This window comes from Battus philenor, unplaced genomic scaffold, assembly GCF_028537555.1.
Source record: "Battus philenor isolate CCGP_79_NKW_IND1 unplaced genomic scaffold, ilBatPhil1.0.hap1 SCAF_30, whole genome shotgun sequence".
Lineage (NCBI taxonomy): Eukaryota > Metazoa > Arthropoda > Insecta > Lepidoptera > Papilionidae > Battus > Battus philenor.
In genome coordinates this window covers 6,050,603-6,069,523 of record NW_027181694.1, presented here as the reverse complement: position 1 = coordinate 6,069,523, position 18,921 = coordinate 6,050,603, and the positions used below count along the sequence as shown (strand labels likewise).

General features: G+C 32.6%; 1 protein-coding gene across 1 annotated transcript in view; it reads right to left on the bottom strand.

Moving 5' to 3' along the window:
• The window catches only part of LOC137927460 (lysosomal alpha-mannosidase-like), a 38,681-nt gene extending 25,170 nt beyond the window's left edge, over positions 1–13,511 (bottom strand). Inside the window, exons 1-3 of the mRNA XM_068771274.1 lie at positions 13,374–13,511; positions 5,475–5,588; positions 2,205–2,307 (exon numbers count right to left, since the gene is read on the bottom strand). Of these exons, the coding sequence (XP_068627375.1) occupies positions 2,205–2,307; positions 5,475–5,582 (211 nt within the window). The 5' untranslated portion in view covers positions 5,583–5,588; positions 13,374–13,511. The remainder of the gene's footprint in view (positions 1–2,204; positions 2,308–5,474; positions 5,589–13,373) is intronic.
• Between the last annotated feature and the right edge of the window lie 5,410 nt (positions 13,512–18,921).

The window sequence follows — 18,921 nt, the reverse complement described above, 5'->3', positions numbered from 1 at the left end:
TCACGGTTTTAACTGCTTTTTATCGGTAAAATTGCTACGGTTATTCAAAACGTTTCGTTTATTAGTTTAATCAGCTCGTATCGTATTTATTGCTTGGCTTTTGCATCGCTTCCGTGCTGCGACGGCTTTAAAATATTTACTGAAATATGTACAGGAGGACTTAGATGTGAAAACTTTAAAAAGGTGAATAGATTTTCTATTTCTTCACCTTTTCAGGAGATGGATGCCCACCGGAAGGTATAGGCCTTCAGTAAAGATTCCTTCTGTGTTTGGCACTAATCGGTGTAACATAACTCCTGAAGATGACCCGTGGAGGGGTGAAACACGTGTTGAGTGACTTAACGGCGGTAGTTGTGTTTCGCATTGTTTGCCGCATACGCATTTATCAGCGGTCTGGCGGGCGGTGCACTTTATTGCACGACTACTGCTACATAGCGGAAGTAACTATATATTGGTCCTTTTCTTGCTTAGGATGGACTTTCGCAAGGTAACGCCTGATTCCATTAGATATCTATATATATGAGTCTCTCCTAGGTATCCCAAAATTCTATGACACAGTTTCACAAAAGACCTCCAAACGTCACGCAGAACTGAGACACGCTCTTATGTGTCACAATGCGATTACAGTCAACAGTTGGGCAGACTTCCAAAAGAAGCGGTTGGAAGCGATATCACTTAATACACTTACAACAAAAATCGTTTTAGTCATAGGATTCCATATAGACTAGGCATAGACTTATCCTATATACTTTTAAAATAACCGGTTGAAAGCGACATCGATTCAGTTGGCAAAATTTTTTCTATATGAATTCAACAGGCTATTTACATTTCTCAGAATAAAGTCCATAGGAACAGATAGTTCACTTAATACACTTACAATAATATTTCAGTTATAGGATGTCCACTGCTGGGCATAGACTTGTCCTATATACTTCCAAAAGAACCGGTTGGAAGCGACATCGATTCGGTTGGCAATATTTTTTCTATATGAATTCAACTGGTTAATTACATTTAGAAGAACTAAGTCTTTAGAAACAGATAGTACACTTAATACACATACAACAATAATCGTTTCAGTCATAGGATGTCCACAGCTGGGCATAGACTTATCCTATAAACTTCCAAAAGAACCGGTTGGAAGCGACATCGATTCGGTTGGCAATATTTTTTCTATATGAATTCAACTGGTTAATTACATTTAGAAGAACTAAGTCTTTAGAAACAGATAGTACACTTAATACACATACAACAATAATCGTTTCAGTCATAGGATGTCCACAGCTGGGCATAGACTTATCCTATAAACTTCCAAAAGAACCGGTTGGAAGCGACATCGATTCGGTTGGCAATATTTTTTCTATATGAATTCAACAGGCTAATTACATTTGTAAGAATAAAGTCTACAGGTACAGATAGTACACTTAATACACTTACAACAATAATCCTTTCAATCATAGGATGCCCACAGCTGGGCATAGACTTATCCTATATACTTCCAAAAGGACCGGTTGGAATCGACATCGATTGGGTTGGCAATATTTTTTCTATATGAATTCAACAGGCTAATTACATTTAGAATAACTAAGTCTATAGGAACAGATAGTACACTTAATACACTTACAACAATAATCCTTTCAATCATAGGATGCCCACAGCTGGGCATAGACTTATCCTATTTACTTCCAAAAGAACCGGTTGGAAGCGACATCGATTCGGTTGGCAATATTTTTTCTATATGAATTCAACAGGCTAATTACATTTGTTAGAATAAAGTCTACAGGTACAGATAGTACACTTAATACACTTACAACAATAATCCTTTCAATCATAGGATGCCCACAGCTGGGCATAGACTTATCCTATATACTTCCAAAAGGACCGGTTGGAATCGACATCGATTGGGTTGGCAATATTTTTTCTATATGAATTCAACAGGCTAATTACATTTAGAATAACTAAGTCTATAGGAACAGATAGTACACTTAATACACTTACAACAATATTTCAGTTATAGGATGCCCATAGCTGGGCATAGACTTCCAAAAGGACTGTTTGAAAGCAGCTAACATCCAGCAATTCGATTGGCTACTATGATTTACTATCGAATAGCTTCCAAACATGGAGCTGAAGTCTGAAGATGCATCGGTTGAGCCATTTATAAAGATAGGTATTATATATATATATATATATATATTAAAACTTACTTCCATAGTAGTACTGATCTACAGTCTTCAGCCAGCCGACGTCGTCGTGTGTGTGCGGAACAATATGAACGTTCAACAGCATCGGGTCCGCTTGCGTGCAGCTCTAGAAAACCAGATAAAGTTGTTTTGTTTCGATGAAGGTTCATGGTGCGGAAGGGTTCGTGAATACATTGGATATATCTGCTAAATTCCATCTATATTAACAGATACCAGTCATCTATATCAGGGGTGAGCAACCTTTTACAATCGACGGGCCAATTTAAATGTTAATTTTTTTTGTGGGGGGTCACATAATATACAATACATAGTGATAAATATTGCACATTGATCTATGGAAAGAGACACTCAGCTAATTTCGGCTTCGTAGAGCGTTATGTCTGTCCCACATAAACTATGTGACGTTTTGTCAGTCGTGCGACAGAGATGACGCTCTACGAAGCCGAAATTAGCCGATTGTCTCTTTCCAAAGGTCGATGTACAATATTAATCGCCGGGTACTTGTAACACAATTATCTACAAAACCTTCCTTTCAATAAAAATTTTCAATAAGAATAAGATTTTTTTGATACAAGCGTATATATAATACGGGGGCAGCTTTCTAATCGTGCATCACTCGGTTGTTATTATTAATTAAATTATTTTAATTTACCACGTACCGCCATTTGTAACAAATTTTTATGAAAGTCGATGAAATAAATTCAATTCTAGAAATGTTTGACATGTGTAACGGGCCGCGTGTTGCTCACCCCTGATTTATATTGCTTCGCCATCTTGAGACTTTTGTGTCATAATAAATTATCAAAAAAGTCAAAGGTAAAAAATTAAAATGATATAGATGTCGATGTAATAGGTTGGTGAAAAACCTCCTCGCATATATATATATATATATATAAAGAAACAGGGGTCATATTATTTCAATTTATTTAAATTACAACAGACAATTGAAAAAAAAATAATTTCAACAATTTTAAAATGTCGTAGAAATCAATACGAAAGGAACGGTTGGTATGGAAATGTACAGGAATTAGAGCTAATGTAAGAGAAAATGGAAGAGTGAGTGAAAAATATAAAGAAGGATATAAGAATGTGCAAATAAAAAAGAACGTGGAAGAATTATTAAGCAAAACAGTGCGAGGTGTATATTTGACATATAAATTTCTGCATTGAAAACGCTACAAAAACTTTGTTACTATTACACGGTATTTGATCAATAAACATAGAAAGTTTTTTTATTACAATTTCTTCATTTTAATTCACTTGTATTGACGAAAAAAACAAATGAAAAAAAAGTCGGAACAAAATTTTACTTCCGTTTCTTTTTTTTTTTTAATATAACCGTTTTGTTATAGCTAACTTGATACGAATACCACCAAAGAGATTTTATTAAAAATCAATTTAATTACGAAAAGATATTTTCTCGACCTAATATATAGTATAATTCTTTCTACATGCATAGGAATATAAAACTATATTTAGCCTGGTCATAAATACTGTCATAATTATAAATACACAAAATATTACTTTTGAATTTGGCATTTGTCAAATAATTGACAGTTCGTTGTTCTTTTTTTTCTTAATTTCGCGCCAATATATTGTGATGTTAAAATGGAGTGGAATGATAAAGAGAAGCGAATCGCTGCGATTGCATTCCATGAAGCAGGTATGGCACCAAATACAATATTTAAAATACTCCATACTCTTGGCATTCATTTTAAATCTACAGGATGATTAGTAATAGGTTTAAAAACTTTAAAGGTGTGAATGTATAGCGTATTTATTGGTCTCTTTGAAAATTATATGAATAAAATCTTGTGACGTAATTATGTATATAATATTAAAATAGGCATTAAAATGTTTTTATTCCGGTATTATTATTTTCATGATAAAGCCAGAGAGAATGTTTACGTTCTAATATAGATAGGTTATCTGTGACGCTACTTTTCTTCGATTTATACGCTATCTATTTATAAATAAAACTTGACGTTTACTTATTTAATGGGAAAGGCATTTTAAAATTTATTTACGATGCAACATTTTTTTATCCGATATTATTATCATATTAACCGATAGAATGCATGGGTTTGCAGGAATAATAATTTTAACATAAATTTATACATATACACTTTATCAGATATAGCTGTGATTCCCAAAGTGTTCTATATCGACCCCTAGGGGTCTATGACAACTTGCAAGGGGTCTACGTCAGCGAAAAAAAAATTGGGGGTCCATCAAATGAAAATGGGGGTCCACGATAGTGGATCTCAACACATACCTAATAGTTCCTATTTACTTACATCATACTATCTAATAATATCAAAACATTTACATTATTTATAAAAGTACCTATGAAGTAAAGAATTATTAATATGTTACGTATATACATAACAGATACAAAATTTTATTTTGAGTAGTTTTAATTTAAATTTAATTAATAAATGTATAAATTATCATGTGTTTTTACTTTAAGTTTTTAACACTAAACTTTACTACAGTAAGAAATTTACAGGAAGTCAATATCAGGTAAGTAAGGGGTCTACCCAACACGGAAAAACATGGCAAGGGGTCTACGACACAAAAAAGTTTAGGGAACTCTGAGATATAGCCTAAAAGAATGAAGTTATTCTTGTCATTTAAATATTCCTTTGTTAAATAATGAGTTTATTCCGTCAATTTACTTTTAAAATGCCTTTTGAATTTTGATACTGCAATATTAACCCTTTGCACTTGGGGGCTCCGGAGACAATTAGAATTTTTATAATAACATACAACGATGACTTGTCTTTACATGCGTATATCATGAACTTATATGTGAATATGATCTTTTCACTAAAATGGCTTCGAGTTGCTTATAATATGAATTTAAAAAAAACTTCTAGTGCAAAGGGTATAAAGTCTTGTTCCGTTGCAACAAATGAATCAGAGACTTTGCAGTTGAAACTTTTTGGTACAGTCAGTTTTACACCTTGTAAATACACTTGCACTATTTTTGTAAAATAAATAGTATTAAATAAATAAATATAAAATCCAAATTTTATATCGCTTGTTCTCGCTTTATTATTTATGAAACTATTTATTTTTGGACACACGCTGTATCTATGAATTGAGCATTATTTCCTTTAATACTTTTATATCTATTACCAATCATCCTGTATATTAATGATAAATAGAAAGTTTTAGGTTCGGTTGCTAACCTTTTTAATTATTTTCGTAAAAGAGATAAAGGTAAGGAACGAAATTGTTTTTGCTTCAATATAATATCTGAATACATACCTGGTATCCACAGCTTTCGTCAGAGTTTGAGGAGGTCGAAGAGGAGTGAGGAATCCGCCCTGCCAGCGATCCACACACGCAAACACACGCCAGAAGAACCACTAGCATTTTCACCTGCAATCAATTCATTCAATCAAATCAGCCGAAACGCACCCAATATAAAGTACAGGCCTCCCCCATCGCCTTGATGGTCTTGCTGGTCATCCAGCGATTTCCCGTGACTTTGATCAGGGGCGAAGCCAGATCCTGTAGCGCCCGTGTGCAATGTAACCCTGGCGCCCCCAATTCCTGACCAACCCCCACCCCTGCGGTTATAACTATTTAAGAAAAAGACCAATATTTAGCCACTTCCACACATGCATTGGTAGTCGTGCAACATAGTGCACCGCCCAACAGCTGATAAATGCGTATGCGGCAAACAATGCGAATTACACGACTACCAACGTTAAATCACTCAACACGTGTTTCACCCCTCCACGGAGCATCCTCAGGAGTTATGTTACACCGATTAGTACCAAATACAGAATCTCTGCATGTGCGGAAGTGGCTAAATATTGGTTCTTTTCTTACTTAGGATGGACTTCCGCAAGGTAACGCCTGATTCCATTACATAGTTATATTATAACTTTTTGACTTTGCCGTCGTAACAAGAAAGTTTTGTTCATATTCCAACAAGCTATTTTATAAGTAGGTATAGCTTACAGTATAGTATAAGTTACGGCATTTCTTATGATGGCTTATAACACTCATTGTATTCATGCCTGTAGTACATGTCTAATGTCGCGGCTGTGTGCATTGCACACCCTGCACTATAGGTTAAGCCGCCCCTGTCCACGGCTCGTTGACCAACTGTGGGCTTGCTAATGAGGTCCAAATTGTTTTAGGGCACCCTTGAGTACAAAGTTGAGGCTCCACGACAGATGATCTAAATAGTTTTAAGCAGATGGAGTCGTGCCTTACAAAGAAATACTTAATCTAATTCGTTGTACTTGACATCACTTAAATATCAGAAACTAAATCTATATTGAACTTAATATACACATGTGTTGTTGTGGATTTTCTTACTTTTACTTCTCCACAACTAACCTTGCGAGGCAATGTCAAAAATAAAAAAGATAAATAAAAATCGGTAAAAAAAACTTTTACGTTAAACGGTTTTATTTGATACCCATATTGTGGTGGTTGTGGAAAAATATGTACCAAGTCCGCCATATTGGAACGGCGTCCATCTTGAATTTTAAATTTTGACATAATCATCGTGTTTTACTAGTGTAGTCCTTTCATTTGATACCCATATTGAGGGGGTTAAAAAAAAATATGTAATCCGCCATTTTGTATCGGCGGCCATCTTAGATTTATAGTGTTATTGATTTTATTATATTGTATTGTCATCTAAATTGAATGTGTGTACCAAATTACAGATCAATCTGACAACGGGAAGGTGCTTTAATTTCAATTTATAATTTTGACCCAAATAAATAAACAAATTCCGTACGGGTCGAACTAAATGAAACCGTTTAATAATAAGTTGATAATCAATAAAATTTCTGTTAATACCACCAATGTTAAATAAATAAATATTTAGTAAATATCACTGGCAGATAAGCTATACATACAAGATGTACATACCTTTATTAAGGTTCTATAGGATATATAGAACCGGTCGGTGTTCAACAGGATAATGATACGGTTATTAACGTTTTACTTATATAAAAACTCGAAGTATTGCCTTGAGATAATACAGGGCCTAATAATAAAGTGATATATATATATTTATTCAGATTATCATATTTACATTGTCTATCACTTATGTAAACAATTGAACATTGTTTACAATAAATATGTTTACATTAGAAATAACTTATAAATGCATTGTGAACAGATATCGTATTGGATACATAGTATCTTTAAGAGTTTCGTAGAAAATTGAACACTTTTTATATATCACAGTTTCCTCGCTTGAACGGATGAACATGTAGTACCAGGTGTAAGCGTCCTGGATCCTGTATTCCTGTTTACTTTAACAAGGTCTTCACCAACCAGCGAGTCCTGACCGACGACGTACTGATGGAATAAATACATTTAAAAAACTTTTAAGTTGAACGGTTTTTTGATACCCATATTGTGGTGGTTGTGGAAAAATATGTACCTAGTCCGCCATATTGGTACGGCGTCCATCTTGAATTTTAAATTTTGACATAATCATCGTGTTTTACTAGTGTAGCCCTTTCATTTGATACCCATATTGAGGAGGTTAAGGAAAAATATTTAATCCGCCATTTTGTATCGGCGGCCATCTTAGGTTTATAAAGTTATAGATTTTATTATATTGTATTGTCATCTAAATTAAATGTGTGTACAAAATTTCAGATCAATCTGACAACGGGAAGGTGCTTAAATTTCAATTTCTAATTTTGACCCAAATAAATAAACAAATTCCGTACGGGTCGAACTAAAAAAAACGTTTAAAAAACGGACAACTTTCATGTATACATATGAAATAATTGAAATAATAGCTAAATTCCAACATAAACAAACCAACATAGGTTTAATAAATAATAAAAGATAATAAAATAGCTATAATTGAATAAAATAAAACTAGAAATTAAAATACAACATAAATAAAATCAGAAAAATGGAGTCAAAACCGTGATGACGTCACAAACTGTGTTCTAGGAACAAAGGGAGAAAGAAGAAGATTGTGAAGGATAAAAGGAGAAAGTGAAATGAAAGAATAAAATTCAAAAATACTTTACCGACGAAATACCTTACGAGTTGTAACGTCCTTGTCCCACGCATGGGAGTGGACTCCAAAAGAAGGGCGACCTTAAGTCAAGTTCGTTTGAAGACATTAGTTACCGCAAGTGATAAATCTATGGGATGACGCAAGTCCAATAGTGGACGTTCAAAACAGATTTGAAAATAGAATTGATAGTCAAAATAGTGGCAGTATCACTTCCCTGATGATGCAAAGAAATAAATATACAAAACAATTTTAAATAAAAATCAAATGAGAATTGTAAAAGAAAATGAAACGACGCAAAGAGCATATGTAAATAAAAGCAATAAGAAAATGTGAAGGTAGAAAGAAAATATAATGCCAGATATTGTGACGGACGAAAGTAGAAAAATAAATAAAAATACATCAATACCTCGCTTTTCGTCGTTTCGTTTTGCGTTTTTTTCGAAGTTGCGTCGCTGCTTAATTAGCACTAATTTTCACTGTACGTCGTTAGATTTTCGAGGTTGCGTTGTTTTGGGTTCGAGCTTTTTAATTTTTTTGAAATCTTCTTTTTTTTCTAACAGATGGCAACACTTTTGTTTCTAATTGCGCTATGCCATCAAAACTCGGGCGGGGATTCCCTTTCTAACTAAAAATCAACGCAATTTTTATACAGTTTTATTTACACTTTGTTTTGATTACAAGAGAGTTAGAGATCAATTTTAATTACGTAGTGTTGTAATGTAGTGTGTTGTGCTTTTTTTTAAAAGAGAATAATAAATTTTTACGTGTCATTTCTGTTTACAAAAAAGGTAAAATTTTTTCTAATTTATTTATTGCCAGTTATATTATTTTTGTTTTATAAATGTTACTTTCAATATTCTTCGATCTTTACATGGTTTGCTATAGAAAATCTTAATTCACTTTACGGCGTTTCAATTTGCGTCGTGTTTTTTTTGGAACGTAACCACGACGCAAAGTGAGGTATTGGTGTATACTAAAAAACTTTCAATTCAAAGTGCTTTTCCCAAAAAATGATAGAGGAACGAGGGATTACTAAAATCAGCTGCCATAAAGAAATGGTGAACATCCTATGGCTGATGTAACAACAATCTTTGCTCCTTGTCTTTAAGAAAAGAAACATTGGATCTTTTACATCGCGGGAATGAGTAATCTGCACCATACTATCCCACTTGACATTGAACACATCCTGTATCTCCAGAACCGGTCACACGAGTTCTGGACGTATCTGGAATATGTTGCGGTATTCGACCGCCATTTTGTTTTTTGCTGCAACACGGACGTCGCAAGCCGGCACTGGGTTAAATAGAGGTTATGGTGTAAACATCGCACTAAAATGGCCGACATTAACGTGAAAGCCTTTTTCAAACTGTCTACTCATTGATAGCATCAAAATAAAAACAAATTATGATTAGTAACAGATGTGAAAACTTTAAATAAATAAATGTATAAATAATTTGTCAGCAAGGTTGAAATCTTTATCCCTCTTTTTTTGGCCCCCGCTATTGGGGGCCTCTCGTACCCCTAACTTTTTGGGATCAGGGACTTTATAATAATTTTTTTTCAGTCTTTTCTTTATTTATCAATCTCTCACGCGTCAAAATATCTTCCATTCTTTACTTTTGTCCTTCACAATATCTTTCGTTTTGCTCTTTTATACCTTCTTTCTTTCCTCGCCTTTCTTCCATCATCTTCTTACTCTAAGGTGGCTAGGTACATTTTACTTATTTCTATTTATTTTTATTCTTTAATTTTATCTTACATTTTTTTATCTTTATTTACACATTTATAAGATAGGAATGATGGGCGAAGGTTGTCGTCGCCCATCATATCTTTATCACCTATTTCATCACACTGTCTAAAATGATCACACTGAAATATCGTATATTAATTTATATTTTCTATTAAAACGCGATACGCTAAAAACTTGTAGCATTGCAAAGTGTACATTATATTATTTATTATTTCTGAAACCGCTTATTTTTGGACAATGAATCTTCTACTTCTTTTTAGCTAATGTCAGCTGAAATATAGCCACAATGCCTGGTTCCATGCTTTTTATTAAAATTATATATATATATATATATATATATATATATATATATATATATATATATATATATATATATATATATATATATATCTAATGGATTCAGGCGTTATTTAGCGGAAGTCCATCCTAAGTAAGAAAAGGACCAATATATAGCTACTTCCGGCAATGCAGTCGTAGTCGTGCAATAAAGTGCACCGCCCGCCAGCCCGCTGATGAATGCGCGTGCGGCAAACAATGCGAATTACACAACTACCACCGTCAAATCACTCAACACGTGTTTCACCCCTCCACGGGGCATCATCAGGGGTAATGTTACACCGATTAGTGCCAAACACAGAGTCACTAATCGGCACATACAAAGCACATGGCATTTATCAGCGGGCTGGCGGGCGGTGCACTTTATTGAACGACTACTGCTGCATAGCGGTAGTAGCTATATATTAGTCCCTTTCTTAACTATCTCTCTCTCTCTCTCCATCTCTTTCTTACTTAGGATGGACTTCCACGAGGTAACGGCTGATTCTATTAGACATTTATATAGGATTGCGACAGCTCACAAACAAGTTTCTTACTTAGGGTGGACTTCCGCAAAATAACGCCTGAATCCATTATATATATATATATATATATATATATAATTTTTATTATGTATATAATAAAAAGTCGTTTGAGCCCAAAGATCGCCACTACCAAGCTTAGGTCTTCCCCAAAGACATTTATGTGGAGATGTACCATAATCGCCACGCTTGGCAGGCAGGTTGGATCCCAGTGTGGTATTATGGTACGCAGAGGACGCTGCTGTTCATCCTCTTGAAACTTGTTACACTGGCAACCCTATATAATTATTGTGAAGGATAAAAGGAAAGAATAAAAGAAATTGAGAAGTATGAAAGTGAGTGTCGAATAAAGATAAAACTCTGAAAAAATTATGTGTAAATAAAGTCCCTGTCCCAAAGTAGATAGGGGTACGAGAGGCTCCCAATAGCGGAGGCCATTAAAAAAAATGTACAAAGTGTGAATTGTATAAAATTGTATTTCGGTAATCGAACCCGGGACCTACGATCGCAAGTGACAGTCCTCCACCCGCTGGGCTACCACAATTCGTATGAGTACAATCTATAAACCAGGGGCGTCCAACCTGCGGCCCGCGAGCCACATGCGGCTCTTTGAAAGATTGTTTACGGCCCTCGATATAACTTTAATATTCGAAACCACATACTTATGTGTATTCATTTTATTCCACTTAAAATTCGTGAAATCTAATTTACATCCAAGAAAATTACTCAGAAATGCCGCCACCGATTATTCATTTAAAAAAAACCTATTTAAATTTTATTATTAAAATTCAGTAGACATATTTTGTACTTTTATCTCAATAAACAAATTAATTCTTTAGGTATTATTTGTTGAATTTTTGGCATACGTTTTAATTTAAACCAATTTTTGAAAGATGTCAGACTTAAATAGCTTGTCCACCTCTGTTATAAACAAACTTATATTTTATCTACTGAAGTCAATATAATGTATAATTTGGTTTCATATCAACAGAATAAACACACGACAACAAGATCGCTCCGGTGCGTTCAGAATAAAACACCAAACGACAAACAGAAATCTTGAACAGGATTCTATAACTAGGATAGCCGCGTTGTAATAACACATACAATACCCGGCGATAAGAATTGCACATCGACCTTTGGAAAGAGACAATCGGCTATCTAGTCTAATAATCTAGAGTCTGGTCTGGCCAAGCTATTTTAAATTGGCATATATGCTCAATATAAACAAAACAAGAATATAGAATTACATGGCTATTTATATACTAGCTAGAACAGGTATGAGCAACCCGCGGGCCGCATACGACCCTCGAGGCATGTAAAAATTTAATTTACTTTTGTATTTTTAGAAAAAATTCAGAGAAACAAAGCCTTAAGTATAATAAAAGAAGCTAATTAGCCGTAAATTGCGTAATTACAAACATAAATCAAGTTTAAAACATTGTTCGTACGTTGTCTATATACTTTTTTTCTACATGACCCTTCTGTTTTTGAAACTACGGCCCTCCGACCAAAAAAGGTTGCTCACCCCTGAGCTAGAATAATATTAGGAAGATATTCAAGTTTCATTGTCAGGAGAGATCTTTTTTAAAAAGTTATATAAGATGATATCTCTATTTTATGCTAACGTGTTCAACTTATTACGATTTGAGGGCCCTGTGAATCTAAGATAGTGCTCTGGTAAGCAGAGATTCCTCTGCAGGCTATATCAGAACTGCCTCTATTACCATTCGATGTTCCTCGCGTTGTTTAGTCTTCCAGAAAAGTCACTAATCAAAGAGAAATCTAAGAAATAGATATGATCTCTTGCTTAGCACATTAATCTGCAATATGCCGTCTGTCGCGCGACAAATAAACTATTATTATTGTTATTTCTTCGCTTGTAATATTACGTTGGGATTCCCGGGTTACCAGTTGGACGATAAAGTATATTTTTTTGTTCAACTTTTGGAAAATACTCTGCGAAATTCCTTGGGAATCCCACAATCTTTCTTTTTCAAAGCGTTTCTCTATCGAGTACCAGCTCTTCTCACTCCAACCTTTACACGGTGGAGTTCCCCTGAAGACATACTAAACATTTCGATTCTGCATGTCTGATCCAAAAAGCCCTAGTATAGAACAATCTGCCGACTTCCTTATTTGTGAATAGAAACTGAATCACTTGATATCTCATGTATGGAGAGTTTAAAGATTGCTTTAATTTGAACTATAATAAACAAATATAAACACGAGAAATGACAAACTGAAGATTTAAAAAAAAGATTACTATAAAGCCTGAATATTTTAAATATAAATAAAACATAAAATTGAATAGAAATAAATCTTTGCGTATTCACTATGGTGAAATAAAAATAAATCGTTTAATATTAAACAGACAATGGAACAATCGATATAATTACAATCGATTAATACAAGGAAAAAAGAGTAATACAATTAAATAATTTAATAATACTCTATTGTAAGTATATTTGTATTATTCTAATAAACTATCTCATTATCCTTTATTAAACAATATATTAAAACAGGAAATGTTTATATATACTTACCGATTGTAGAACTCATTTAATTTGCAATAACAATTTAACGAAATATTTATTTTACGCAGCGATAAGACTCGACGAAACACGTCTGACATCGATCAACATTAAACGACAAGTGACAGAGGTCGACTGACTGGGAAGTATAAACTTAAACCATTGACTGAATAATAATAACGTCTTAAACTAGATAACTGGACGTTAAACTTCGGTTAAAGTTTATCAAACTAAAACAATGTAATTTATTAATTATTTTAACTGTTCAGTAAACAAATTATGTTCAATATTTAAACTAGTCTATCTATATCATCGCAGTTAAAATTGTTCTTCCTTAAATATATTTATTTTGTCAAATATGGTTGATGTTTAATAAAAACGACTCGCGTAATTATTACAATAAGAAAACAAATATTTTTTTTGTCTGTACGAATAGTGAACCATTAAAAATGTAAAAATAACTTTAATATTACTGTAGTTTAAATTCCACATGTAACCTATTTTAGACATTTTAAAATATAATCAGAATACAAATGCAATAATTGTTGACGACCTTATGTCATATTAATTGTGCTATATTTAATTAAATAAAATATTATTATTAAAAAAATAATTTTGTAGGTAAATGTTAATTTTAGTAATAAAGAACTATATATATATATATATATATATATATACACACATACATGTATATATCATATTATATTCATGTTATTTTTATATTACATTTAGAGATAGCTCCAGCAAAGGTCATCTCTTGAGGATTCATAACTAGTTTTAAGACATACTTCATGGGCTGTCCATCCAAATGGTTTAAGGAGTCGACAGCTTTTAACTCTGATGAAATAATTTGAAGCCAAGGTCTAACTTCATAAGAGGTCCTTCAGCGCTCTTCCGTCTAAAACCTAAAGAAGCTATAAATGTTACTGGACCTATAGTAAATATGTCTCTGCCCAAATAACTAATATTTATTACTATGGCAACATTATGACATTGTACGAAGCGAGTTCCTGTCAAAATTGACATATTTATATTTGTATTCCTATTGTATTTATTAAATATAAATAAATAATGTCTGATATTTGGCAGTTTTCATCTTTTTCGAAACCTCTCGTGCAGAAGTTACTTCAAACAGCTGTTACTCTTGAAAACAATAACGAATGGAGCGAAAGATTCGGTCATTTAAAACAACGAAGCTTCGATGATTTAAAACTGCAAAAGCAGGATAAACAAAACGTTTCTGTTGATCAAACCGGTCAGGAACCGTGTTTATTACAAAATACAGATGCTATTATTGAAAGCGTGGAAGAAAAACCTATAGAAGCTGATATTATTGACGAAAATTTTATTAACACAATTGAAGCGGAACCATTGTGTAAGTTTGAATATATGATAGAAGAGTGTTTAAAACGACCAAACTTAATTACACAACTCGCCGAGAATCTTACAATTACAGCTATAGAGAAAACATGTAATAAATTGTTCACCGAAAAGGAAATAAACATTGATTTCATTTCTATATTCCTACAAAGGTTTTTTACATCGTTTCTTAAACGTGAACAAAGCTGGATAGGATTAGATTTACTAGTTAAAGCTAATAAAAGCTTCCCGGATGCTTTCCAATCAGTTTTAATTATACTTATTAAAGATGTGAATATTAAAAATACAGTTTTGCAGGAATTTATACAAAATTCAAGTGAAGAATATCAAAAACACTTCATAACTGTTGTATTACATTTGAATATTACATCGGATATATTTGTACATCATTTGTACACATTGTACATAGTGTATAAGGATTGTACAAAGTCTAAAAATATACAGAATTTCTTTCAAACAAAACTTATAGAGAACGCCATTCAATGTGTTAATGATAAAAACTATGGAAGATTATTTTTGACATTTCTTCAAGTGCAAAAAAGATATAAATATCCTACAGACATTTCTAAGTTGGAACAAGTTCTTGAACAGCATATGTCTCCGTTTAAAAGACCATGTTTAAATCTACTGAACGAGATAAGGGAACAATTAAATGACACATGAAATATATTTTAAAAATATTTTGTTTTGTTGTGTGTGATTCTTCCTAGAGCTGGTATATCATGGAGATAACAACACAACGTCCGAAATAAAAGTGTGTGTATTCATTCAAGTATAGCCAATATCTACACCGATTTAAACATAAAAATAATGTTAAATATTTAATGGAATCAGGCGTTACCTTGCGGAAGTCCACTCTAAGTAAGAAAAGGACCAATATTTTGATTAGTCATGCAACAAAGTGCACCACCCTCCAGCCTGCTAATAAATGCGTATGCGGCAAACAATGCGAATTACACAACTGCCACTGTCAAATCACTCAACATGTGTTTTACCCCTCCATGGGGCATCTTCAGGAGTTATGTTACACCGATTAGTGCCAAACACAGAGTCATTAGATTCTTCCTAGGGCTGGTAGATCATGGAGATAACAACACAAAGTCCGAAATAAAAGTGCATGTATTCATTTAAGCTTAGCCCATATCTATACCAATTTAAAACTAAAAACAATATTAAACCAATAACAATTGAGAAATATTGTGGAGTATTCTCTTTTACCCAATGTAAATAAATAATTATATTTCAGACAATAAGAAAACTATAAGACGGGAACTAACATTACTGGCTATATTCCAATTGAAAAAATAATTTAATGTAATATATTTTATAGTGAACATAAAACAATTAGAAATAAGTGTGAAATATATAAAGGGATATATGTGTATATTATTGGTGTAACATTTATTCTAAAATCAATTATTTTAGTAATAATACATAATCTAATATGGTATGAAAAAGTATTTTAAAATTGAACATTGTTTAGTACTTTCTATCTCTGCTGCCCAGGGGCGGCTTAACCTATAGTTCAGGGTGTGCAATGCACACGGGCGCCCCCGTGGGGGGGCGCCGCGGCGCTCCCTGAGACAGCTAAGAGCATCGTCTTGGAATCTATCGCGGTTCGCCGCTTAGTTTCGCAACAGAGCTGTACTACAGGCATAAAAACAATGAGTGTTATTCTGCCGTTATAATAAAAAAGGCCGTAACTAATACCATACTGTTAGCTATACCTACTTATAAAATAGCTTGTTGGAATATGAACAAAACTTGTAACGACGGCAAAGTTAATAGTTATTGCCGCGGGGGAGGGGGGGTCAGACCTAGGGGGCGCCAGGGTTTCTAGGCTAGAGCCGCCCGTGCTGCTGAATTTTTACTGCCAGAAGTTATTGACAGTCCAATAGAACAAATGTAGTAATAAAAATATTTCAGAATAATGACTCTATATATGATGATTAGAAATAGGTATAATAGCTTGACAGTTTTTTTTTATGTAAATGAGCTATACATTCATCCCTTTGAAAGTTTTTATGCCTATCACAAATCAACATGTATATAAAAAAAAATTACTGAAATTATATTAAAATATTTAATATAATTTTATGTTTATTGGAAGAAATTTAATATTTGCATACATAATGCCATTGTTTAGAGTTTCTTGTATTGTGTAATCTGTGCAAAGAATATACATTTTTTTTAAAATTGTGTTTTAATTTTTTTATATAATTATACATGTGTGATGTTTAAATAAATACATTCAATGGATATTCTATAGTTCATTAATTTTATATTTTCATTTATTAAAAAGGTTCAGAGGAATAAAATAAGCGAGAATAGATTAGTTCCCCATGCTCAAGTCTTTTTTTCCCTCATAAATTCATAGTTGGAGCCCAGACCAAATAAAAATTGTCGTAATTAAATTTAATCTTCACATTTGTAATTTAGTTTTGTGAATATGGTAGAAATGTAGCAGAATTTGGCCCACAGGAACTATGGTTTATGAAAGAGATGGGTAGCTCCCTAGCTACAGATAAGGAAGATATATATCTTTGCAAAAGATATAATCACTCTCCAGCGCGCGAGTTGCAATTGTATCTGTCTTTGTACTTAGAACGTAAAAGTTGCGGCTCGTTCAGAGTTAAAGAGAGATGGGCTTATATAGCATTTTCCATGTAAAGCAGAGACGGACAGCTATTGCAGTTTGTAATAAAAATGTAAACTACGGATTTTCGGAACGACAACATCACGCGCGCGCGTTTAGCTTTTTTGTGCTTTATGACAGACATGAAATGCTTAATAGGAATATTTCACACGTTTCATTCCGCCTTACCGAATTCTAAGTCTGAGCTAAAAGAGCCGAAGATATAAAGGATATATGTTTAGTATTAGCTGCTTTATTCTCTCTCTGTGCCGCACTGAGCTAAATGAGTTAAAGATATAAAAATGACATATAAATTACACTTTTCTTGTCAGGGGTACATTTTGACTATATCTAATTTGACGAAAAAAATGTCTAGAAAGTTCAACTCCAGATCTATTAAAAAAAAACTGTAACAGGTATAATTAAAAACTCAATCCAACTCGCACTCATTTATTCAAAATACCAGAAATATTTGATTTTTAACAACATCGGTGAACAGTTTTTAAATTCTTGACATGTGGTTAATTTTATTAAAAAAACAGCCAGTTATTTTGCTCAAGTTTCAACAGTAACATATTGAATCACTTTAGTAATGTAAAATGTTTATAAATTTAATTTCTATTCATAAAATAAATTGCATAATAAATGACTGTTTGCTGAAAATTATAAATTAAATGATTTTAGAATATGATTTACCTAAAATTCAGTCTTTAAAAAGAAAAAAACCATCAGTGAATATTGTATACAAAAACTAAGGATGTGCTCCGCAAGACAATATTTAAAACTATCGATTCATTTCAAATATTTATCGATTGATATGATAAAAATTAATTAAAATTATAAAAACCATGTCGATAGTTTCAATTGTTTTTAAAAATAACCTTGCAACATTCATTTTTGTAACAAACAAATTAATTACTTAGAAAGTGAAAAATTAAAATTTTAACATTTTGTGTCATTGTTTTATTTATTTAAAACCAATTATTTATACAAAAATAAATCACTTTAATTGTTCAGAAAGAATTTAAAAAATTAAGTAAAAAACCGTTATGTCCCACGCGAATAATCGTGTAACATGTTTTTTACCAGATTTTCTATGTTATTGAACTTTCTGCTGAGGTTATAATGTATCTGGTCAACTTTTTTCAAAATTTCCTTTGAATATTTAAGAAGATATAAATAATTATGCATTTACGTCTTTATAAATATCCAAAGATTATTTTATGAAATACTAAGTTTCCCAAACTTTTGCTACATTGAAAAATGAGTAATAATCGTTTTTAACCATCTCCAGTCAAAAACAAAAATTTATACGAAAAACTTACGCTTTCATTACACAGAACAAGAATACATCTATAATGGAACTAAATTCTGTCATAATATATATTTAGTTCTACTATAAAGATATCAATGAATTAAAGAAAATGTTACCAAATTGTTTACAGATATAAAATACTTTTTATATACTGTACAAAAAAAAACTTTTTTATGCCTATAGTTATTAAAAAATTATGCTAAAATATTTTATTTTTAGGATTACCGGAC